The sequence below is a fragment of the Sinocyclocheilus grahami genome, unplaced genomic scaffold (genome assembly GCF_001515645.1).
Source record: "Sinocyclocheilus grahami isolate Dianchi unplaced genomic scaffold, SAMN03320097.WGS_v1.1 scaffold1086.1, whole genome shotgun sequence".
Classification (NCBI taxonomy): Eukaryota; Metazoa; Chordata; class Actinopteri; order Cypriniformes; family Cyprinidae; genus Sinocyclocheilus; species Sinocyclocheilus grahami.
Genome location: NW_015506265.1, coordinates 119,318 through 144,522, shown reverse-complemented (window position 1 = coordinate 144,522; position 25,205 = coordinate 119,318). Strand labels below are relative to the sequence as shown.

The window sequence follows — 25,205 nt, the reverse complement described above, 5'->3', positions numbered from 1 at the left end:
TTCATCAGGTTATGAGTTGTTCTACCACTGAAATAATTCTAGAGACATTATTTTAAGGTAAAAAAATGACAGTGTTGCTTTAAAGCACTTGAACCCTGGTAATCGCTGCTTGCAGCTATATATATTTTTTTATTATTTGAATTGTCCTTGTTAATTAACATAACAGTTTCATGGGTGTCACAATACCAGTACAGAAAATAAACATTTTTAAAAATAAATAAATATTGATATGTTAATACTGCACATATGATAATTTCCCAAAACTGTCGAAACATGCTCGCAATGCCGTTGTTTGAAGCACATTGGTTCAACAATATAGGACTGTCATTAATGACATCACCAACAGGTGGAGGAGTAATGAATTCTGCTAATTAACTAATTCGAGATCTCAGAGATGCTGCTGTAATGAACACGGCACTTGATGACTACCTCACTGTTTTTTGTTCCGTCATTTTGCTTAATTTGATGTTTATTTTGTCACAGGTTCCCTCTTACGTCAAACTCCAGGGTTCCCTTAGACACTCAACAACACACACCCAAAAAAAAAGGTAGTGTGGGAGATTTTTGAATTCCATAAAAATGGTTTTAGGATTATGTCACCCAAAAATGAAAATTGTGTCATCGCTTAATCACTTGTCCAAACCTATACGAGAATAATTTGAGGGCGAGTAAAATAATTTTTAATTTTTGCATGAACTATCCTGTTAAGGCCCTTTCACACCAAGGATGATATGTATAGAATTAACTATAAAGTTTAGTTAAGAATTAATTATAAAAGAAACAATATTGTTGGAATCACTTTCAGATTACCCCCCCCCCCAACTGAAAGATAAATCCAGGCGACTTTATAGAACTTGAGTATTCAATCTTCAGACTGTTAGCATCCATTGGTATGGATGCTAATATTGTTGTCTTTATAGTTATCGTTCTTGGTGTGAATGACCTTTAGACATCCGAGTCTACAGGAAGTGCCGATTAACAGAAGGTTGTTGTATTCTTTTTGTACAATTATTGTTACAAACTCTCTCTCTGCCTCATTACACTCATATTTTAAGTATGATTCATTTGCCAAAAACGAAAACAGAAAATCAAGCTAAAGATTAATTTGATAGATAGTATTATTCATTTATTTGTAGGGATGTAACGATGATCCGCGAGCCGGTTGAAAATAGATTCAAATATGCAACGGTTCAAATCGTTTGAGATGCCAAACAAATCACGATACAATTGGAGTAGGAGTTTATATGAATGTATCTCTGAGGGGAACTGACTGTCTTTAGAAAAGTTTACGTGGTATTTTCTTTTCATCTTGCCTCTGAATGATGCATATTAAAGTAGTGTTCATAAGCTAGCTCTGCTATGTTTACAGCGATAACCCAGGAAACACTAAGGGCGAATTCCAAACGGAAGTGAGCATCCCTATGCCTACTCCCTTCGAAGGGCAGAGCCCTTGAAGTGTGTTCTTTAAAGGGTGTAGGGAATTACCGTTTCATATAAGCTTTTGGAACTCCCTTGGCGAAGGGAATGACTGACCAAATGTTACCTTCAAAACACTGCGCGTGCGTGCAGCATTCAGCACTCCACCAGTTGTTGCAAATATATATTTCTTCTCATTATTAATATTTTATTCACATATTGAAACTAATTCACTAATTGTGTTTTATTTACTATTAAGCTTTTTCAAACTAAACTTGCTTACACTACCATCTTAAATAATATTTCTGACGAAAAATATTTTGTATTACATTAAAATTAAGACAAATTTAATTAGCCTATTCTACTTACGTTTGTCTAAATCAACCACAACTTTGTTTTAAAATGCGTCGCAAGATCTCCTAACTGAAGATCACCCTTCCCGAAGTGTCCTTCAAGGGTGCAAAAAAGCCGTTTGGAATTCGCCCTATATCATTGCTGTTCATAAGCGACACCTGCTGGCAGAGAGTGAATGTGTGTCTCATTCAGCTCATCTGCGGTTTCGTTCAGATATGTTTTTATGTAGTATAGTTTCACAAAACTAAAGTCAGACCATTCTGTTTTTGCTACAAAGTTCGAAATTATACAGTCTAATTTAGATTAAAAACTGCTCATGCTGCATGTATGCTGCATCTTTGTTTGGATCATGATTCAAATGCAGTGGTTGCCTCAAATTTAAAATGGAAAGAGCACAGACTAGGGTTGTGACGGATTAAAAATCTTCCCACCGGTTAATCGACGTGTGACAACACCGGTAATACCGGTATCACCGTGGGGGCGGGGGCGTTCCCTCTTTTCCTCGCTTTCCTTCACTTTTAAATAGCTTGTAAAAGCGGCGTGCGCATTTTTCTTTCACTTTCAAATAGCGGCAATTCAGCGTAAAAGCAATTGTTCGTTTTTAGTTCATTTGAATTGTCCCTCTTTTCCTCTGCTTTTAAATAGCTTAAAAGCGCTGTGCGCATTTTACTTTCACTTTCGAATTAGCGGCAGTTCGGCGTCAATTGCTTGAATGCAACAACAAAATACAACGTCAAACTCACTTTAGCCTATATATAAAAAAATAGAACTTTTATTAACAAAACAAATAAAAATACACTATGCTATAGGGCAGGCTATGCCTAATATAAAATAACAAATAACTTACATAAAGTTTAAATAGGTATACAAAACTGGAAAAAGGCTAAGTAAACATGTATAATATATAACCAAATAAATAAGAAACGTAGAACGTTTATTAGCAAAACGAGTAAGAAAGCTTAGAGGCATGGCATACACCTTGATGTCAAATAAAATAAATAAATGACACAAAGTTTAAATAAAGTAAAAATCAGCAAACAATGTGGAACAAATTAAATAAGAAACGAATGTTTAAAAAAACTTCCAAAATCACCTTTGATAAACGGCAAAAGTCAACAGGCTTTTCAAAATCCAAAATATTGTCAAACAGGCGCTTTTGAATCTCGTTTCGAAACTAAATCATCCGCGATCGTCTCGTCTGTCTCACCTCACTCTTCTTGTCAGTCAGCTCGACTCACTGGATAAATTAAATCTGATCTGTGATGAGACTGTCGTTCGGCACGCTGCATTGAGCAGCCGCGTTCAGTTTTTAATTGTAGTGTCTGTTCTTTTACTGAACTAAATGATTTTTATTACTATAAAAAATCAAAACGATGGTGGGGGTCGGTGTTGTTGCTTAACACCGGTATCACCGTTAGCACAGTCTATCGCGGCAAGCCTAGCACAGACAAAGCCTTAGTTTGTTTATATGAAGAGATTTCTTTTATTTGAGCAACTTATTTGATTTGGGGTTTGTTTTAAAATTGCAATTTATGTTTTGTTACTTCAATTTCACAAAAAAACATGCAGCAATAGCCTAATAAAAAGACAGCTTTTCATTTACTGTATAAATGTCTTCAATCTCATTTTGTTAAAAGAAAAAAATTTGAGAAAAACGAATCGTGAAATCAAAACCATGAATCGAATCGTGAGATGAGTAAATCGTTACATCCCTATTTATTTGTAGATAGCCCTAATGTACAGTGCCTTGCGAAAGTATTCATACCCCTTCATTTTTTTTCACGTTTTGTTATGTTGCTGCCTTGTGTTAAACTGTTTTATATTACTTTCTTTCCACACCAATCTACACTCCATACACCATAACGGCAAAGCAAAAAACTTTGCAAATTTATTAAAAATAAAAAACTTATACCCTTATTTGGGACAGTTAAAATTTAGCTCAGGAGCATTCACATTGCTTGTAGATGTTACTACACTTCGAGTGAAGTTAACCTGTGGCAAATTGAATGGACATGATTTGGAAAGGCACACACGTCTTAATAAAAGGTCTAACAGCTGAAAATGCATATCAGAGCAAAAACCAAGCCCTGAGGTCAAAAGAACTGCCTGTAGAGCTCAGAAACCGGTTTGCATTAAGCCACACATCTGGGGAAGAGTTCCGAAAAAAAATTATGCTTCATTGAAAGGTAACAGAAGCATGTAGTCTCTGTTACTCTTAATGGAATAAGTTTGAAACAACCAGGACTTTTCCTAGAGCTGGCCTCCTGGACAAACTGAGCAACTGATGGAGAAGGGTTTTGGTTAGAGTGGTGAAGAAGAAACTGATGGTCACTCTAGTTACAACTCCATGATCCTATGTGGAGATAGGACAAACATCACTGCAACACTCCACCGATTTGGGCTTTATTGCGGTGTGGCCAGTGTGAAAGCAAAGCACACTTGGAGTTTCCAAAAAAAAGCACCTAAAGGACCCTCAGACGGTGAGAAACAAATGTCTTAAACTGCCAATCTTGTTACATGTGCTAATTAATAGTGTTTTCACTATATTTTGGATATAAATATCCATTGCAGAATTGATGTCATACGGCTCGTTCACTGACTCGCTGGCCGTCTCAGTGATCAGCCGTAAAACAGCGATTCTGTCCTAATTCCCTTACATATTAATGGTGGAGTTCCCTTTAAAATCTTAAATGATTCCCTTTGAGCTAAATTGACCTGTTTCCCTTACATATATTATGTGCCTGGCCTGATGAACCTCAATTCTAAGCATCATGTTTGAAGGAAACCAGCTCTGCTCATCACATGCAGAGTACCATCCCAAAAGTAAAGTGTGCTGGTAGCAGCCTCATGCTGTGGGGCTGGTTTTCAGCGGCAGGGACTGAGGGACTCATCAGAGTAGAAGAAAAGCTCAATGCACCACAATATTGAGATAGCCTTATGAAAACCCAGTCCAGAGCATTCAGAACTTCAGACTGGGCAGAAAGTTTACCTTCCAACAGGACAATGAACCTAAGCACACAGCAAGAGTGGCTTATAGACAACTCTTTGAATGTAGCCCAGCCACAGCCTGTGCTTGAACCCAATCAAATATTTCTGGAGAAACCTGTAAATGTGCATCTGCCCCCATCCAACCTGACAGAGCTTGAGAGGTGAACAGTTGAGGTAAAGAATGGCAGATAATTGCCAAATGCTGATAAGAAAAGCTTGTCGCATAAAACAAAAAAGACTTGAGGCTATAAAGGTGCTTCAGCTAAATATTTAGTTAAGGGTATGGTAGGGTTGTCGCGGTGAGGGAATTTCCCTTGCGGTAATTTTGAGTGGCTCAATAGGGCGGGATGACCGCCATATATATATATATATATAATTTGTGTGTATGTGTTACGATATAACTAACGAGGTCATATTCAGAAGACAATGAAACCGAAACCAAATAGCGTTGAAACAGGAAGTGAAGTAAACAGAAGAGAATGACAAAATAACGGTCCACTTAACAGAACATAAACCTGACAATAAGATCGTTAGGCTATCGTTAGCCTATATGTATAACAGTTAGCCTAGTTGTAATCTGATCTCTTAATCTGACTAGACAAGAGACTTTCTATTGATATTTCCAGTTACAGTGTTGCGCCACAAGGTGGTGGAACGTGACTGTCATTCAACTACACATTCAAAAACGCTGATTCATTCATTCAAAGAGAGACGTAATGAAACACGCTGTTGAAATCATTTTAACTTTGAGCGCCACTTTAGAAGGCTCAGCTGACCAGCTATGCGTCAATGCTAAGACAGAGATTTCGCTTTCCTTGGACATGACAACCTATTTTCACAAATATATATGACTCGGCCTGGAGGACAGACGCAAGTAATCGCACGCGCTCAGTCGATCTCTCTCTCATTCACTGTCTGTTTAGGCTTAAGTGCAAATCTACGGAGCCTCTGTACAAATCAGCATGGTACACATTATGTTATCATTACTAACTTGTTTAATATTCAGTCCACATGCATGAAGTGTAAAACGAGAAGGGCATAACCTTACGAAAAAATAAAACACGCAAAAATCACGGTTGCTGCGGTTCTTGCATTCCTCTGCGGTTTGCTCGTCAATAGCGCGGTATTGCGATATTGCTGTTATCGCGACAGCCCTAGGGTATGGATGCTTATTTCAGTTTTTTTATTTTTAATAAATTCACGAAGTTGTGACAATTCTGTTTTTGCTTTGGCAATATGGTGTATGGAGTGTAGATTGATGTGGGGAAAACAATGAAGGGGTATGAATACTTTTGCAAGGCACTGTATCTATACTCTAGGTTCTGTTAGACATTTGAAAAGTCAAAACAGTATAAACAACAGAAATCAAACTTTTACAACAGTAACGTTTGCTGCCTTTGACTAATGTTGTCCAACCAAGCAGACTTTCCCCTCAGAGACAGACGTAAGTGTGGTGAAAGTGTTTACACAGCTCTCGCAGTAGCCATAGTTATGGTGGGAGTGTTTACACACATAAAGGTTATGACAATAATGAAGCAGACAGCGGAGGCAGCCAGCTCTTACCGGACTCTCTTAAAATGGAGTGTGCTACAAAGTCTGCCTGTCTTAGCGTGCTGAGTACACCAGTGGTCAGGAAGGTGGGTGTGATGTCAGTGGGCGGCTCCTTTACGTGTGACCCGAAAATGTAAACGACTCTGAAAAGGAAGAGATGAACAAGGAATGAAAAAAGGAAAAACCTTTATTTACATTAGAGACAAAATAAGACACATATTAAATGACTTTTACTTGACACTGACAACTGTTGTACACTACAGTTCAAAAGTTTGTTGTTGGTATAATTTTTAAATGTTTTCGAAAGAAGCTTAATCTCACCAAGTATCAAAACTGATAAAACTAAAGACTCTTCGGAGATATGAAGGATGCAATAATCAAAAATACAGTAAAACAGAAATATTGTGAAAGTAATATATTTTAAAATGTCATTTATTCCTGTGATGGTTAAGCTGATATTTCAGCAGCCATTAGTCCAGTCTTCAGTGCCACATGATCCTTCAAAAATCATTAGAATATGCTGATCTGATCAGTTTTTATTAATATAATGCATCCTTGCTGAATAAAATTATTAATTTCTTTCATTTCTGACTTATTTGCACTGTTAAAGGGTTGGATGCTCATGCTAAACATGACCAGAGTCTCAAAAAATGAGTTGGACGTATGACTTCAGGGTTCATATTAGTTTCAGAAAGTTTTTTTTTCCCCAATTATGGCCCTGTATGATGTCATAAAGGGGGGAAATCCTTGTATGGGCACTTCTCCAGGAAGAGTGCACACACACATCAATCAGAGCAAGAGCATGTCCATCAATGTGCTTCAATCATTAATTCGTTAGCTATAGTTAATTTAAGTTTTTGTTACGGTTTTATTTGTCGATGTCACAGCTTGCAGACGATCACTATGCAAAAGCTTTCTTTAGCGCCGCCCATGACATGCCTCCAAGAGCTGTTTTCAGAGAGAAGTGTAAAAGTGTATCTGTCTGTTATGAATCTGATAAAACTAAAGACTCTTCAGAGATATGAAGGATGCAATACTACTTTATAGGTACTCAAGATTAACATGAGATTGGCAAAAACTGTTATGTCCCCATTAACAAAAAAAAATTACAAAAAATCTTTACTTCCATGTGTTGTTCCAACCCTGTATTTACTTTTTCTTTTTTTTCCCCCATGTCAGCATCTAAAGGCTATCAAAAAAACGGAGTTGGAATAATACAGGAGTTACATAAACGCACAATAAAAACCAAGCAAACACAAAAATACAACAGTTAAACGTGTACAAGTTTTAAAACAAATCTAAAATCTTTTCTGATAAAATTTTACTAATCAAGTCCCTGAAGTGAGCATTATTTTCTGTTTTCTGTCTTTTTTAGCATACAATAGCAATTTCCAATAGGGTTGGGTATTGTTTGGGTTTTTTTCGATACCGGTGCCAAATCGATACTTTTAAAACCGTTCCGGTGCCTAAACGGTGTCTGAACCGATACTTTAAAAAAAAGTTCCCCAAAAAATGATGGATTGGGCATTAGCACTATAAACGCATGATGTTTGTTTCATTCATACTGGACGCCAGAGGGCGCCCTAGCACAGAAAATCCACACATCCAGTCACAGAAGTAGAGAACTCGTGACCCTCCAGGAAATCCCTAATATGGACAAAGACATCACTATTATAGCTGTAACTGATTAAACAGAACATATAAACGTTTTGAATGATAAAACAAAGACAATAAACACTCGACTGTGACAATATAGTGTATCTGTGTTATTTAAGCCATCTCTGGTATTTTCATAAGTATATTTATAATAGGATGACCATATTTTAGTTTTGCAAACAAAGGACAGTAGGGGGCGGGTTTGTGGGCGGAGCTTTACCTAACAGTATACATGACATTTTTTTGTTTTTATAATAGATAAAAAGAAAACAAGTAGAAAGAATAGATAAAGAATAGGGAATGCTAGTGTTAGAGGGTCATGTTTAAATAAAAATTCAATAGAACTGAAAAAGAACAGATAATACTAGTGTTAGAAGGTCATTATTTATAATAAATAAAAATAAAATAAGTGGAAAGAATAGAGAATGCTAGTGATAGAGGCTCTTTTTTCTTTATAAATAAAACAAGTGGTTAGAATAGAAATAGAATAGAGAGTGCAAATGTTAGAAAGTCAAGTTTTTTAATTAAAAAAAACAAGCAGATAAAATTAGAAGTAGCATTAGAATAGAGAGTGCTAGAGTTAGAGGGTCAAATGAAGATGAAAGATGTGTTTTCAACCGTTTCTTGAAAATATTAAGGACTCAGCTGCTTGAATTGAGCTGGGCAGGTCATTCCACCAGGAGGGAACAGTTAATGTAGAAGTCCATGAAAGTTTTATCATAGGTAGAATGCAAAATGTTTCAATATAAGCATTTCAGTCAAATGTAATTTATGCAATATTTCAAACCTTTAACACACTAGGGAAAATCAACCCATGGCAACAGTTTAAAAGTAGCCCAATTCTCTGGAAAAAAAACGCGGACTTGGCAACCCTGCATCCAAGAAGAACTGCAGGAGTCAAATTTGACTGATCACAGGTTGAGAAAAGGGGAGGGATGACGGACAAGACCAAGCTGGAGTATTTGCTGCTCAACAGATTCGTGTGTTCATTGACAAATATCTGATCTTGTAAGATGTGCTCCCTTTACACAGTGATCGCGAAATCGAAAGTGAAAGTAAACGGCACAAACGCTCATTCAAAAATATTTAAATATACCGCATCCTGAGAGCGGCTCCCTGATGCGCCAAAATTATATACAATATTAGAATGTTTAACGGAGTGGACACGAAAATCGCGGGAGCAAAACACATGTTGCGGGAGCAGGCAGCAACGGTCAGAGATTCAGCGGGAGCGGGATTAAGAAAATTAATAAGTCCCGGCCGGACGCATTTTTGTAGGTCCATTTTGAGGACATGTCCAGGGAAAAGAGGAAGTATGGTCACCTTAATTTATAATCTATTGCTAATCCATGTATTCTTTTTAAAGTTTTGTGCCTCATTCTGTGACAAGAACCCACATCAGATCACAAAAGGAAGCATTTGACTGGTGTTGTGGAGTAAAAAGGTTATATAATATTCTCTTTTGTTGGACAACAGGTTTAGAAATGTGAATACAAGGGAAGTTTAGCTTTAGGCATTTTAATTTAAGCATGTTTAACTTCGTTAACGGAAGGCTACCTGCTGCCATCAGAGCAAGTGTAATTACTGCATTCACGCGCTCCTCAAATGCTCTCATTTCCCGAGTTGTGCTTTTAAGTCGGAATGTGAAAACAACATGGACACTCTCGTTACTACAAAGATTTGTTGGATTTGTATTATTAGAGCTTTCCGACTTGAGTTCACATGCATTTTCTCAGTCGGGAAATTATTTTTCACGTGCAGTGCCGGTGATGATGTTTCTTACGTCTGTTTCGGAGAACCAGAGGACAAATATTTCAATCGATCGCTCAGGCATGGCACCGAAATCTGCGTTATGATTCGGTTCTAGTACATACCGGTTACATGGGTACCGTGCCATATTGGTACCGGGTTTCGGTACCCAACCCTAATTTCCAACTGAATAATCTTCCACTTTGTGGCAGCTCTCAAATCTCATTTGCAGTCGTGTTTTTCAACCATGTGACCCATGAGAACCAATGGCAATTAGCAGTAATCAATGACTACATTTACATGGACATCAGTAATCTAATTATTTACCTTATTCTAAGTAAGACAATATTACAATTAAGGAGTTTACATGAGTTGCTTTTAGAATATTCCTTTCATGTTCCTGTTTTACATGTTATAGTACATAGATCGACGTCATTACATCCCCACGTGATGCCATCCGACGTCCCCTCCAGAATTTCATGTATAAACATATAGTTCCTATTACAGTTTTGGGTGTTTCATTTTTAATTTTACGAAAGCTTTAAGTGCAGTTAATTATTTGTAATGCTATACGTGCATACAGACGATGGCGGTGTTGAAGCCATGCTCTTTTATTTGCCATCAAATGGTTGACCACTGATGTGTGTGTATCCTGTCGCAAAATGTGGCGAAAAGTCCTTCACGACAGTAATCGTGTGATTAAGGTGTGTACAGGTCTATACTACACTTCAATAATGCAACTAAAATAGGAATACTCCACGTCTTAATTCGATTTGTGTTTACTTCGAGTTAGGACTGGGCGATATGTAAAAAATATCTTATCGATAATCGCCTTTAAAAATATTGCGATATCCGATAATATCGTCTAAGCCCCACCTCTACCACGCCCGCCCCCGCAACATTGCCGACATGCACCATAAACACACACCATGTTCAGTTTGGTCTTAATTATTGCCACAAAGTTTGGTTTTACTTTTCTTAGTTTGTGCTTAAACTAACAGAAAACATTAGCTTTGCTGTTATTTTGGTGTTGCTAATCATTTCAACTTATTAGTTCAACTTATAAGTTCTTATCAAATTTGTGTTTGAAATGAATTTCGTTTTGTGAGGAGAACTGTTGAGGAAAAATAATAGAACCCCATTTTAAGTTCATCATGGTGAAGTTGGACATTCTGGCGGTGATTGTAAGAATGATAAATGCATGTTGATGTCATATAATAATGTCTTGAATAAAATATGCCTATTTTCCAATGTTTCTCTTTCTTTTGGCATTATCGCCTGTGTAGACACATTTCATGATGGTAAGTTTAATTTGTTTAAGTTAACAATTGCAGCGTTATTTTTAAACTTGTAGTCAAGTTATAACGTATTTGATATTTATCATGTATGACTAAAATCATGCAGCGATTAAAAACAAATTCTGAGCAAAAACATTAAGGTTTTTTTTTTCCCCTAGTTCGGCGGTCTTTTTTGGCCCGTTTTTAACGAAATAAAAATAACTGCTTTATTTATTTAGAAGCAGGGTAATTTAAATTTCATTTTTGTAATTTTTATAATTTTTATTTTATTAATCAAAATACAATGCCCACAATATAATATTCAGTGTTGGGCTGCGAAACTCCAAACGCGTGCATGTTGATGGGCGAGCTGAGAAGCCAACTAATGTCTTAATCCGTTTGCAACAAAACTTTATAGTTTTGTTGCAAATGAATTAAGAATTTATAGTGCTATATCTCAGCTTAATTAAACATAATTATATAGTATACACGGTTTCAAAAATCTGTAAAAAGAAAATCTGTTGAATGCATCTCCAAAATAATCGCATACACAGATGCACGTTGCCATTACAGTAGTCAGCGCCGAACAACAGGCAAATAAAATATAAACTGAGGTTACAAAAGTGATTCAGTCAAGATCAGTGAGGGATTTTCTTTTCTTTTGTTCTTTGATTAACATTTCTCAGCTCTTTACGTTCACTTGAGACATAACTGATTGTATTTATGGGATATTTTGATATAATTCTGTGTGTATTTGTCCATTCGAATATGTAAAAATGCGAGAAAGAGAGCTCAGTTCAGTGTTCGCGCATATAAGAGGTGGCTTTTGTGCGTGCGTTTTGAGTGTGCAGCACAGAAAACAGCGCGCGAGTGCAGAAGCGAGTTCTATTTCGTCTTCTTGCAGTTGAATCTTTTGAAATCACAATAAATGCACATACAGGAATCAAGAAGCAGAATCTTAATTTTATTTTATAACAAATAATTTGATTCCTGACCTTACGCATCGGATCTGATTTCCGAAATTGGAATAGCTTTACGATTCCCAACCCTCATACTAAATTATTTCATTCTTGCATTCAAAAAGACCTGTATGGTGACTATGGGGCCATGCAAAATATTTTTTGCAACTTACTAGGTTTAGCATTTGTCATTTTTTTTCCCCCGATAATGTCGATAATTGTCTGTTACCTGACTGTTGACATCAACATCGTCGATATACGATAATATCGTCATATCGCCCAGCCCTACTTCGAGTATGACTTTAGCCAGATTAAGGTAATCAAAAATCTGTTTACATGGTAGATTCTGAATCAGAGTATTGTCTTAATTGTGTTAAAATCGAATTATTGTTGTCCAAGTAAACATACTCAGTGACATCAAACCTAATGCGACACATCTAAACAAATAATTTTTAACTAAACAAGCACAAGAGGTTTAAGAGAGTCTGTCAATGGGGATGATTATCCTCACATGGCTTGATGGGAAGACGACTGGAGTAAAGAGTCAACCTGATGGCGTTACCTGTTAATGGAGTGACAGATCCGAGGGATGAGTCTGGCCAGGAACATCAGCGAATCCCAGTGAGGACCCTCTTTACTGCTCACTCCACAAACATAACTGTATGACCGGGAGTCACCCTGTACACAGATCATATGGAATCAGAGTTAGAACATATAGAATCCTCCAACATAGGGCTGGGCGATATAGCTAAAAAATTTATCAACGATATAATGTTTCATATCGTTCGGTATCGATTATTGACATTTTTTATAACCTTTTTTAAAACAGAGCAATAGAAAAACATGTAACCACTGTATTTTTAAATTAACCCACTTTGAGACAAACAACAAATATTTTTTTGTTTTAACAGTCAAACACACAATAAAAATTCAACAAATATCTAATGTTTTATATGTAGATTAAATAGGTTTTAAAGGTGACATATCATGAAAATCTGACTTTTCCCGGTTTTAAGTGCTATAATTAGGTCCCCAGTGCATCTACCAACCAAGGAAACATGAAAAAGATTAACCCAGTCACTTTGTTTTGGGAAGCCTTTTTCTGCAAGCGTCTGAAAAAACGAGTGAGTCTGATTTCGCTCCCCTGGTGACGTGGCAAAGGGATTTCATTACAATATTACCGCCCCTTAATCTGTAAGTTTACACCCATGGCGCCGTTATTGTGATTTCGCAAGCGACAACGGTGTACCAGCTCTAATGCCATGGCGAAAGTCTGAGCAAAACATGCTAACTGTTCTGTCTTTGGCTGCAGAGACTAGCACAGAACACCGTTTACAGTCCCAGCCTCAGAGGAGACAAGAGAGCAATGGATTTATCGATTTATTTAATGTATATTGCTGCTGCCACACAGATCTAAAATAAACATGCAATGTATTTCCCACTTAACAGACATAACTGACTGTTTTTGTAACTTGTGTGTTTTTAACGTAAACTTGTGTGTGAATGAAAACGTAGTTTAGTACTCGCATGCTGTGACAGTCGCTTTCTGTCCGTGTGCTTCGGATGTGTGCACTCAGAAAACCGTATATAAGAAGTTTAAACTAATATGGTTTAAAACACATGATTTCAGCACGATAAACATGATAATCAGAACCAAAACAGATGTTTTTAGCAGGTACGAGTTCTATTCTGGAAAAGGGGGCGGGGAGCAGCAGCTCATTTGTATTTAAAGAGACAGGCCTGAAAAACAGCGCGTTTCTGCTTCCACTCAAAATAGGCATTTTCAAAATTATATAATAGATCTGTGACTTCACAAGACACATTGTGGGGACACCAGAGACTTATATTACATATTGTAAAAAGGGGCATAATATGTTTCCTTTAAGGAAATTGTGGCTTGTCTCCCAAGGCCACAGGATGGCACAATGAGCAAAATAATGCAGCACATTTAAATGGTCAACTCAAGGATTTAACGGTCTATAAAAAAAGTGCATTACGTCTAAATTAACTCATATAAATCAAATATAATTTCGTAAATTGCATAAACAATTATGAACAAAACAGCATCATGTATTTATGCATTGCTTAATACAAAGAGCCGAATCGACCATCACACAGATTGCCTTTAAAAACATATGAGACGCAGTGAAAGGAAATAAACCTCCACAAATTCGCGACGTGTTTTCTAAAAGTTTAAACTGTTTTAACTTTGCATGGCTACATCTCTTGTGTGAGACGCGAGTGCAGCAGTCAAATTTTGTCCATCTAAAAAATGCGCCGAATATGCGTTCTGCGTGAATGGCTTGGTTTCGATTTTCACCTAATCAAGATCTTCTCCACATTGAGCTTCTATAGGTTTCTCTAATATTTTGAATGCATAACAGCCGCGGCGCATCTCGTGGGCTAGACTAACAAAACATTAAAATGCAACAACGTCACTTACATTATTATCACCACATCTCGTGCACCACTGATGACGCTCCCTGACACACTCCTAACATTCAAATGCAAATGTTTATTTTAAATTCGACTAATATAAATTTTTTTATTCACAATCTTCTCATCACTGGCAGGCACAGCACTCAATTCAGCATGTGTTCGTGTTTGTGTGTGCTGTCTGTGTCACTCATAGCACGTGCCTATATCGAACATTTTTTAATATCGATATCGAAGAAGGTGTACCATCGATAAATATCGATACCGTTTTATCGCCCAGGCCTACTCCAACATCTCCAGAAAGATTAATTTTAAACATTTGTGCAGAATGAGTACATTCTAACTGTGGAGAAGACGCCAACTGTTAAAACTATTATCCGTTAACAACAACATGCATAAATACGGTGCACGCCTGCACTGAATTTAAAACGTTTTGCCACCCTGCATGTCAGCATGTCCCAGCTCAGAGTCTGGAGACCGTGGTAATTTTAGCACAGCATGGTATAGCAGTAAGCAGTCTGTTAGAGGAACACCCAGCCATGCATCATCAACCAATGTGGTGAGACGCTGACTGCCTCTGTCTGGACGCGTTCTGTCTAATGGCTTCATCTCACAGACGTAAACCAGCCTCCTCTGGCACTATGATTGAAAACTGGTCTATAAATACAAACATCATGAGATCCGCACACAGCAGCAGAGGAACGATCACTCTATATGCTGATATCCAGACTGTGCTGCACTGACAGTACTGCTCTTTGACATTTTCATTACTACAAATAACATCAAATGAAACACAGCAATAGAAAGGGAATAAGCAACACTGTGTGTGTTTCAATGGAACTGTGTTTGAAAGGCAAACCACAAATGTTTTGACGCAGGAAAATGTCATCAGACAATGCAGCCAGACAGAAGAGTTTGTCATTTGTGACAGTATAAATTTCACCTCAAACAAGTGAACAGTCACCGTAACCAGTGTTATTTTAGTATTATTTATATACTTTTTAGTATATATTAACATTTTTAATTAGGCTTTACTGCTATCTTTTCAGTTTTCATTTTAATTCTAGTTTAAGTACTTTTGTGATATAAATTTGTATTAGCTTGAGTCTTTTTTAAATGTATTTCTGCTTATTTTTTGTTTTAATACTTCAACCTAAACTTATTCAGTTTGTTGCCAAGGAAAAATTATTTATTTTACGTTTTACATTTAATATTTCAATAACGTTTAATAGTTTTAGTCTAAGTTGTAGATCATAACATTGGCACTAACAACAATTAAAATAGCAGCTGAGGGGAAATAACACAGATTTGTAATTATTTGCTTTCCAAATAGGTTTCCCAAACTCTCCCATCATGCTTCATAGCAAATACATTAAAAATCATGTACTCCGATAAATTAAGACTTGAGTGAAATAGCCTAATAAAAGAAGTTTTATTTTACAGTGAAAGGATTGCCTCAATATGTTGAGCTCACATGACCTGCCAAATACTATTTACTTTATCTCAATAACTCCGTTATTAGACACTTTTGCATGTGGAATAAATGAATTAGGGCTGACTGCTGAGTGCATTTCTGCAATGGCATCTGTAAACGAAAACTACGTGTCAGCATAAGACCAAGGTGGCTGACATATTGGCCAGTGCAAAAAAAAACCCCGAAATAAATAATTCTTATGCTAACATTACAAATATGTCTGAATGTGACATGAAAGCAATGGCAGAAAACAATGCTTACCTGAACACCGACAGTTTTAATTGGCAGCAGAAAGGCATTTAGTGAATGAAGGCTGGTGATCTGCATGAGTTTCTCTTCCTCCTCATCTGATATGCATGACTTCACTCTCTGAAGAAGGGTGTGAGGCTGAATGGATTGACATCAAAAGGATTGAGATTGTATAGCATGCCATATATAATCCAGAGGGAACTCTGGAACGACTGTGTGCTTTCAAGTATACACTTTCAACTTAATCAGCAAACTTACAGACTTTTAAGTTGAAGATCATCAATTATTTAAGGTCACTGTCAATAATTCAGCGAAGAAATAAGCAATGTTTAAATTCACGCGCGCACACACCTTTTTGACACTGGCTGAGAAGTCTGTGATGATTTTTAGGATGTTGTTGGTCTCGGCAAAGTCTTTACAGATGTAAGGCTCATCGGCGCAGATCACTCTAATGGCAAGGCCTGGACCTGCAACACAGATTTCAGCAAAGCACACACATTAGAGTCATTAATCGCAATTAATCTTTACATGTGCATCATACATTTAAAACATATACTACCCTTCTAAATGTTGGGCTTTACAGTATATTTCCCCTAAGGAATTCTCATCTAGGTTGCATTTACTGAATAAAAAATAAATAAAACCGTAATAGTGAAATATTCAAATGTATTTGATTTTTGTAATCGCAAAGCTAAGTTATCACCAGCCACATAATCCTTCAGAAATCATTCTAACAGGCTGATTTGGTGCTCAATCCTTTAGTTTTTTTTTAAATCAATGTTGAAAATTGTTGTGCTGCTTAATATTTTTGTGGAATCCATGAAACATTTTTTTCTAGTTTTTTTTGATGAATAGAAAGTTCAAAAGAACAGCATTATTTTAAAATATAAATCTTTAGTTTAGTGTCACATACTTAATTTAATGCATCGCTGAATAAAACATATACAGAGGGTAAAAAAAAAGTATTGAACACATCATTTTTCTCAGTAAATATATTTCTAAAGGTGCTGTTGACCTGAAATTTTCACCAGAAGTCGGTAACAATCCAAGTTTTGGACAACTTAGGGTGTACTCTCAATATCTTAACCGTGCCCGAGCAGGTTTGACCTCCAAAGCTCGGTTCGTTTGACTGGTGTGATCACTCTGTGCCCCACTCGGGAGCGGTTCGTTTAGCCGTCCCTGGCTCGGTTGGAAGAGGTGGGCCAGAGTGCGGTTCATTTATATATAGATCAGTGAGTGTGAGCGCTAAACGCACCGGAGTGCAGAACTTCTCTGATACATGCAGAATCAGAGTGGGAGGGTCAATTAGAGCTCAGCCTTAAGTCACATGCGTTTCGAAAATTTACAGACCTAATAGACACCCATTTGTCCGGTGCCCCGCACACACACAAACGAAAGACCGTTTAGATTTGTTTGATTTTTAAGAGGTGCTAACATGACTACCAGTCGAATAGTATGACTAAATGAAGCAATTTCGTGATTATTATTATGCAATATATATTTAACATGTTGAAGTATGCTTCTTCCCTGGCTAACTTGATGGGGGCAGCCCATATTTATATATAAATCTCCAAACTTTTGACTGCTAATGTGTGCTTGTTGTATAGATGTGCATACTTTTATTATTAAAAATAACCATTCAATTTTTTCAATACTAAACACCAACTGAGAGGAATGAGAGGAATTAACTGTCTATATCAGTAGCTATCAATAGTATATATTCGTCATTTAAAATAAGAAACTGAAACGTCAACAAAGCAGCGCTTGCTTACCATTTTTAATATGTTAATACGTTTTTAATCAGTTATGTTGGTAACTTTCTTCATTTTAAACGGCTCATGTGGTTATGAAAATATTCGCACATTGGAATGCTTGGGGTAAGATCACGTAACATTAGAACAGCCTTCTGTCTGTGCCACCTTCATTTCCTTACTAGTTTTCATCACTTTCGCTTTAATTCTCGGGCACCGACTCATTCGCTAAACTGAACATCCAATCAGCGTTCTCACTTGCGCCGACCGCCCTGACGCCAATTCAACATGTTGAATCGGGCAAACTACCGCCGACGTGAGCCCAACGAGAGCTGACGTGTGGAACACACCAAACAAACTAACATAACAGATGCTCACAGATGGCCTGACGTTGACTTGGTGTGTTCCGGGCTTAATTATTAGTGAAACTGAAACAAAATAATTTTTTAATTAGGCAGAAAAAGGGATTTGAATATTTCTGATGGTCTTACCAGGGAAGGGGTGTCGAGAGACGATTTCTTCAGGGAGCCCCAGCTCTCGACCTAGTGCTCTCACTTCATCCTTATGGAAATCCTTCAGTGGTTCGATTACTTTACCCTGAAGGGCAAGACATTCATAAGAACCAGCAAACAACTGTTAGGATCAAGCCATAATTGAGTTCCTCTAACTTGAAGAGACTCCCTATTGAACGCCTCTCTTCTGGCACACTGCAGAGGGCCCTGAGTATACTACAGCTAAATACATTATCTCACAAGTGCCACTAGAACAGTGCTTATTTACCATTTTTGGGCAAGATTTACTAACAGCTTGTGCTAACGCAAACTGTCTTTTGACGTTAAAATAGTACTGTCAGGATTTAGTAAAGACGCGCAGTGAAGAATTAACGCTGAAAAGGCGTGGACAGTTATTATTTGCGCCTGACCTTATTGAAAATGCATTTGCAGGAGTTTCCTTTTGAGACGCAAAATTTACGGGAGGAGAGTATTAAAATGAATCACACAATGTGATTTACTAACCTTTGCGCTCATCAAATTACTGGTATTTGTGCTACTATTTAACGCCCAAAATAAGCATGTCTTAAAGCAGTCGGCAATTTGCGCTGCTCTTTGTAGATTGCGCTGGTCATTATGGAAATGATCTGTCTGTGTTCTTTAATGTGTGCATTGTCAGTAAATCACCCGCAGAATTTTCCCTCCCATCGGTGCTTTTATGGAATTGCAATCTAACGCTAATTTGCCGTGTTTAGTAAATCTGGCCCATAGTATTTAACGTTTTGAATTAGCTTTTAGTTTAATATATTCGGTATTCATTTAAATTTAACTTTTTTGTAATTTTATGTATTTTGTCACCTTTTTTTTGTTTCAATTTCAATTTTAATTTGAGCAATTCAACTCAAACTTGACAAAGCGAACTTAAGATTTTCATCTAATATTTATGCTTTAAAGCAATTACAGAAAACTATTTTTTTTTGTTTTAGTTAACAATATCAACATTTTCACTAGAATCACTGAATGTAATTTAAAAGATAGTGAAAGTTTCCTGAGACATGATACGGAAAATGCAACGGTTATCCTTTAAGTGATCAATGATTGTTTTAAAAGATACTCACCAGAACTTTGGATTTGTCCACCTTCTCTGTAATCTCCCTGATGCAGTTCAGCTGACGGTTCTGTACTGTAAAGTTACTGCTACAGCCAGCAATCTCAAACAGGAAGTTGCGTAGCATGTCCATCCCCCTCTCAGTCAGATCGACCTCTGGGTGAAACTGAGTGCCGTAAAGTTTCTTCTGCTCATTAGCAATGGCTAAGACAGAAATGAAGACAGGAAACGTCTTAAACCACAAAGATCCACAAAGAATCCAGCTGATTCCAGCAACACTTTTTTTGATACAAAGCATGTCTAGGAAATATTCTTCAGGTTCGCCTACCCACCGGCAACTATGTTTCCTGACTGTGCAACAACTTTGAATCCATCTGCTACTTTGTCAACACTGTCACCATGTGTCAGCAGAACATGCTCATCCTTTTGCAGCCCCCTTGAAATACACAAAAGGATTTCAGCGCAAGAAAACTATTAACTACTTTGCAAATTTATAAATGATAAAGTTAAGGCATGTACGAAACATGGTGACCAAAAAATTAATTAATTAATAAATAAAAATCTGCCATAATGAAGGGACTTATACCTGAAGAGCGAGCAGGAATTATCCAAAGCAATGTTGAAAACACCATCCTCCCTCACACTCTTCCTGTGTACTGTGCCTCCAAAAACTTTGTTCATCATCTGGCAAGCATAAAAAAAAAACATTTATCGTTTTATATAGACACACATATATACATATATATACATACACACACACCTGAAAAAAATTGCACCATACTTATTACAAAAATATTAAGCAGCACACCTGTTTTTAGCATTGATAATAATAAGAAATGTTTCTTTATTACCAAATCAGCAAATTAGAATGATTTCTGATGGATCATGTGACACTGAAAACTGGATTCATGGCTGCTGAAAAATCAGCTTAGCCATCACAGGAATAAATTCAATTCTAAAATATATTAAAATAGAATAGAGATGTAACGATTACCGGTTTGACGATAAATCATGATAAATTTCCCCACGGTTACTATTAGCGTTTCATCTTTTAATTATCATTAAAACCGTATTAGATTACCGCGATTTGAACAACTGACGATAAATAAATACTGTCCAGCATAAAGCACAGTTTTAAGTAACAATCTCACATGCGCACAGCAGCAGAGTAGTTTCGTTTTGAGTGAAAACAGGGCGGAAAAGATGGGAGGTTTTAAAAGAGTGCTAAGGGATTTATGCAAATGAATATATGAATGCATTAATTATATGAATGTACCTCTGAAGGTTCTGACTATCTTCAGAAACGATTCGATGGCATTTTGTTTTAATCTTCACTCCATGTAATACCTAAAGGAAGTGTTCTTAATCGCAATACTGCTTTGTCCACGGAGGTTACAGGAAACAGCTCTAATTCTGCTTTTCCATAAGCGCCACCTGCTGTCAGTGAGTGGATTTACAGAGACTTATATTTACATTCAGTCTGTGTGCAGTTTTTGTCTGGCCAAAAATGGACTGAATTTGCATGCCCTGCTGTACATTTTGACCGGTTGATGAAAAACAAGCTTATGTGGATTCTACACATTTAAACAATTCAGATGAGTTATCTAGAATTATTTATGGAGCAGATAAAATACATATAATCATTTATTAATCAATTATCATTTTGACGTATATATTTTCTTTATTTAAAGGCTGACATGTGAGGTTTACCTTTTTATTAAACTTTTTCAAAGCTTTATTTGAACATTTACATTAGATATTTCAACATGCTATTAAACTGTTGTCAGTCAAGTTGTCATTTAAAATCCGAACATCATTGGTGTCAGAATGCGTTACTTTTTGAACATCTCCAGCGCATTTTAACAATACCGTGATAATACTGATAACCATGATAATTTTGGTCACTATAATCATGATAAGAAATTTTCATACCGTTACATCCCTAAAATAGAAAATTATTTTAATAATTAAATTATTTTAAATTGCAATAAAATTCACAATATTGCTGTTTTACTGTGTTTTTTGATTAAACAAATGGAGCCTTGCTGAACGTAAGAGACTTATTTTAAATAATAATAATTTTTTTTTTAAATCATGCCAACTTCAAACTTTTGATTGGTAGTGACACGTATATTATCAATCAAATGTTATCATCATTATTATTATTATTATTGCTAATTCGTTTCTCACCTGCATTCCATAGCAGATTCCGAGAACTGGTTTTCCGATGGTGAATATGGCTGGATCAAACCAGGGTGCATCTTCAGCATAGACAGAGTTTGGCCCTCCGGATATAATAATGGCCCTAGCATTGGAGACAATAATTTGATTTACACATTATAAACCAATTTACATTAACCAAAATATAATTACAAAAAATCCCAAGTGACTGAGAATAATGGAAAGAGTCTGTCTGTCTGTTGAATCATTGAGACTAGGGAAGTTCTAATGCAAAGGCCAGATCATCTAAGCCACTTATCTCTCCAACTTGTGGGTTATTCTGTCCTTCTATCAGCCACATTCCGAGTCTCAATGTTCACAGCTTCGGAAAAACACAACGGCTTTGTTTCCTTTTATGTCCTCACAGGTGGAATGCACAGCACTCACACTGTGTTCTCTCAAGGACAGACCGGCTAACAAAATAAACCGTTGTTATAAACCGAAATATGACCGTTTATCTTCAGCAACTGATGCCTTAAACATTTCTAGAATAGTTTTAGGTCTTAAAGGTGAAGCTGGGTGATGATTATAACTGTACAATAACACAATGTGTTTGCAGTCCCCGATCATGCATTAAAAAAAACATTTGAAAATAGAAAACAGTCTTTATTTATAACACCTCAAGTACACAACGACTAATAAATCCTGATCACAATTTTTACTCTTAGTTGCACCACACAGCTGCTATTTAATAAAACCTGAAATGCAATGGAATAAAACATACACCAATACCTAACATTTTAACTTTTACAACCCAATAGCAGCGTTTTCACAAAGTTTAAAGTTTCCAACTAAGAAAACGTGCTACAAGCAATGAAGATTAATCATTCTAATGTCTTCTGCTTTAAAAGGAAGAAGGCCTTTGATTCACAGAATGTTAGTTCAGATACTAAAGCCTGTCGGACGGTTACCATATCAAACATTTCTACTTTGCAATTCAATTAGGTTTCCCTGGCACTTTTTAACGTGAGAACCAAGCAGCATCAACTACTACATCCATCTTGGCACCGATGGGCTCACCTGAAACCCTGCTCTCTGATAGCGAAGGCTGGCGTTTCCAAAGGCAGAATCTCAGACTGGACAAACAGCTCTCGTGCCCGCCTGTCAATCACTTTCCCGTACTGCGCTCCTGCGTCTAGGATCACCACGGCACCCTCGTAGGAACATAAACCATCTTTAGGCTCTCCAACGATATCCAGCTGCAGATACAAACATACACAAATAGCACAGTGAAGAACACACATTACGTAATTCCCCATGCTAAGCAAGTAAAATGCTACTAATGAAATTTGTGATGCATTTAAAGGCGCATGTGTGCATGTGACTGGAGACTAAAGATGTGCTGCTTCTGATAAATGTCCCGTGTAGTGCATAAATCAATTACAGCTTGACCCTGCACATTGTGGTTTTAATGTAGTCATTTCCAAAAATTTGTGCTATCAGGCATACTGATTAATTGGCAAATATTTGGTCATTTCAGTCCAGTTTAGTTATATTACTTATAATTATGCCCATCTTATTAAATGTGACCCTGGACCACAAAATCAGTCATAAGTAGCACGGGTATATTTGTAACAATAGCCAACAATACACTGTATGGGTTATGCCAAAAATCATTAGGATATTAAAGGGGTCATATGATGTTGCTAAAAAGAACATTATTTTGTGTATTTGGTGTAATGAAATGTGTTTATGCAGTTTAAGGTTCAAAAAACACATTATTTTCCACATACTGTACATTATTGTTTCTCCTCTATGCCCCACCTTTCTGAAACGCATTGATTTTTACAAAACTCATCGGTCTGAAAAGCAAGGTGTGCTGTGATTGGCCAGCTATCCAGTGCATTGTGATTGGCCGAATACCTTAAGTGTGTGACGGAAATGTTACGCCCCTTACCATACTGTGATGCCCTGTCCGGCCAGAGCGATGAGACAAAAACATTAAAACCCATTATAAACGAGGAATTTGTTGCATTCAGTGGGGACATAATTACGGATTATAATGACTTATACTGTCTTTTTACGTGTTGCATCACGCAGCGTAAACATAAAACCATGTCTGCATTTGTGATCGGAGAAATTACAAACAACAAGCGCTACTCTACACTGCTCAAAACTTGCGTTTGAATCGTCAGTGGCAAATTCTTTAATAAAAAAAAACGTACTTACCATCTGTGAGTCAGAACAGCCGGCATTGTAGTCTACTCTACCAGAATCAGGAAACGTCCTCCATAAAATGTGCTGCACACATCTGAATATTTGGGTTGAACTGTTCTGGAACAGTGTTGTAAATACAACTTAACCACTGATTTCTAGTCGTGTCCTCTTTTGGAAGGCTTTCAAAGTAGTTTCGCTTTCACAACGAAACAGCGTCACACACGGCGGGCTAGAGTGAGGAACGGCCGGAGGGCTAGAGTGAGCGGAGGCTGGCGGGCTTGAGAACGGTGCGGCCGGTGGATTCGACGAAGGAGCAACCACGTGTGACGACCCCAGGCTGGACTCCGCTTCGTCCACGGTGAAAGCCGATCTGGCGATCCACAGCGCAAAGTTGATGTATTTCCTCAGCGACCAGCACGGATCAGCTCTAGGCATGAAGAAGCGGATATCGTCGTCTTTTGGAAGACCAAACAAAGTAGTTTCGCTTTCACAACGAAACACAGCATCTTCACGACATGGCGGCAGCAACAATACTACAGCGAGAATAAGAGTTACGCTTTCTTTCTTTGCGTGAACATTTGGGCGGCATTATGCAAATCTTCCCACATCGTGACGTAGACATGTGGGGGGCGTGTTAGAACGAGCCGTTTTAGGTAGGTGTGGTTGACTCTTAACTTTTATAAAGAATATCTCTTTTTCTCCTGTAGCTGTATCCTGTTATTATTGTAAAAGTTCAATAAACAGATTTAATATTAAAAACATTTTTTTTTAAAGAATATCTCTTTGGATTTGAGACTTTATTCTTTGCAACTTTACAGATCTTCTTTATGCACCAAGAGCTTGTAACACTCCAAAGAGAGAGGAAAAATCAAAATCGCATCACATGACCCCTTTAAGTAAAGATCATGTTCCATGATGATATTTTTAATTTCCTACCATAAATATCTCAAAACTGAATTTTTGATTAGTAATATGCATTGCTAAGAACTTCATTTGGACAACTTTAAAGGTGATTTTCTCAATAATCTTTTTGCACCCTAAGATTCCAGATTTTCAAATATAGTAGTCAACATTTGAAGTGGATCAAAAAAGTTCATCAAAGTTGTCCTAAGACAAGAACGGGTATTGATCCATTTCAAATGTTAACTATCTCAGCCAAATATTGTCCTATCCTAACAAACCATACATCAATGAGAGCTTCAGCTTTCAGATGTTGTATAAATCAAAAAATAAATAAACTGACCCTTATTACTGCTTTTGTGGTCCAGGGTCACAAATATCAAATACAATTCCATGAACATATATATATATATATATATATATATATATTAGGGCTGGACAGTAATTCAATATCAATATGTATCGCGAT

The 25,205-nt window shown here is 37.0% G+C and overlaps 1 protein-coding gene across 1 annotated transcript in view; it reads right to left on the bottom strand.

The window, feature by feature from the left end:
* LOC107566581 (GMP synthase [glutamine-hydrolyzing]-like) overlaps positions 1-25,205 on the bottom strand; it is a 34,459-nt gene that overhangs the window by 5,848 nt on the left and 3,406 nt on the right. Inside the window, exons 2-11 of the mRNA XM_016252070.1 lie at positions 22,700-22,878; positions 21,650-21,764; positions 20,046-20,143; positions 19,792-19,895; positions 19,470-19,663; positions 18,352-18,457; positions 16,461-16,576; positions 16,122-16,247; positions 12,513-12,628; positions 6,322-6,452 (exon numbers count right to left, since the gene is read on the bottom strand). Coding sequence (XP_016107556.1) covers positions 6,322-6,452; positions 12,513-12,628; positions 16,122-16,247; positions 16,461-16,576; positions 18,352-18,457; positions 19,470-19,663; positions 19,792-19,895; positions 20,046-20,143; positions 21,650-21,764; positions 22,700-22,878 — 1,285 coding nt within the window. The remainder of the gene's footprint in view (positions 1-6,321; positions 6,453-12,512; positions 12,629-16,121; positions 16,248-16,460; positions 16,577-18,351; positions 18,458-19,469; positions 19,664-19,791; positions 19,896-20,045; positions 20,144-21,649; positions 21,765-22,699; positions 22,879-25,205) is intronic.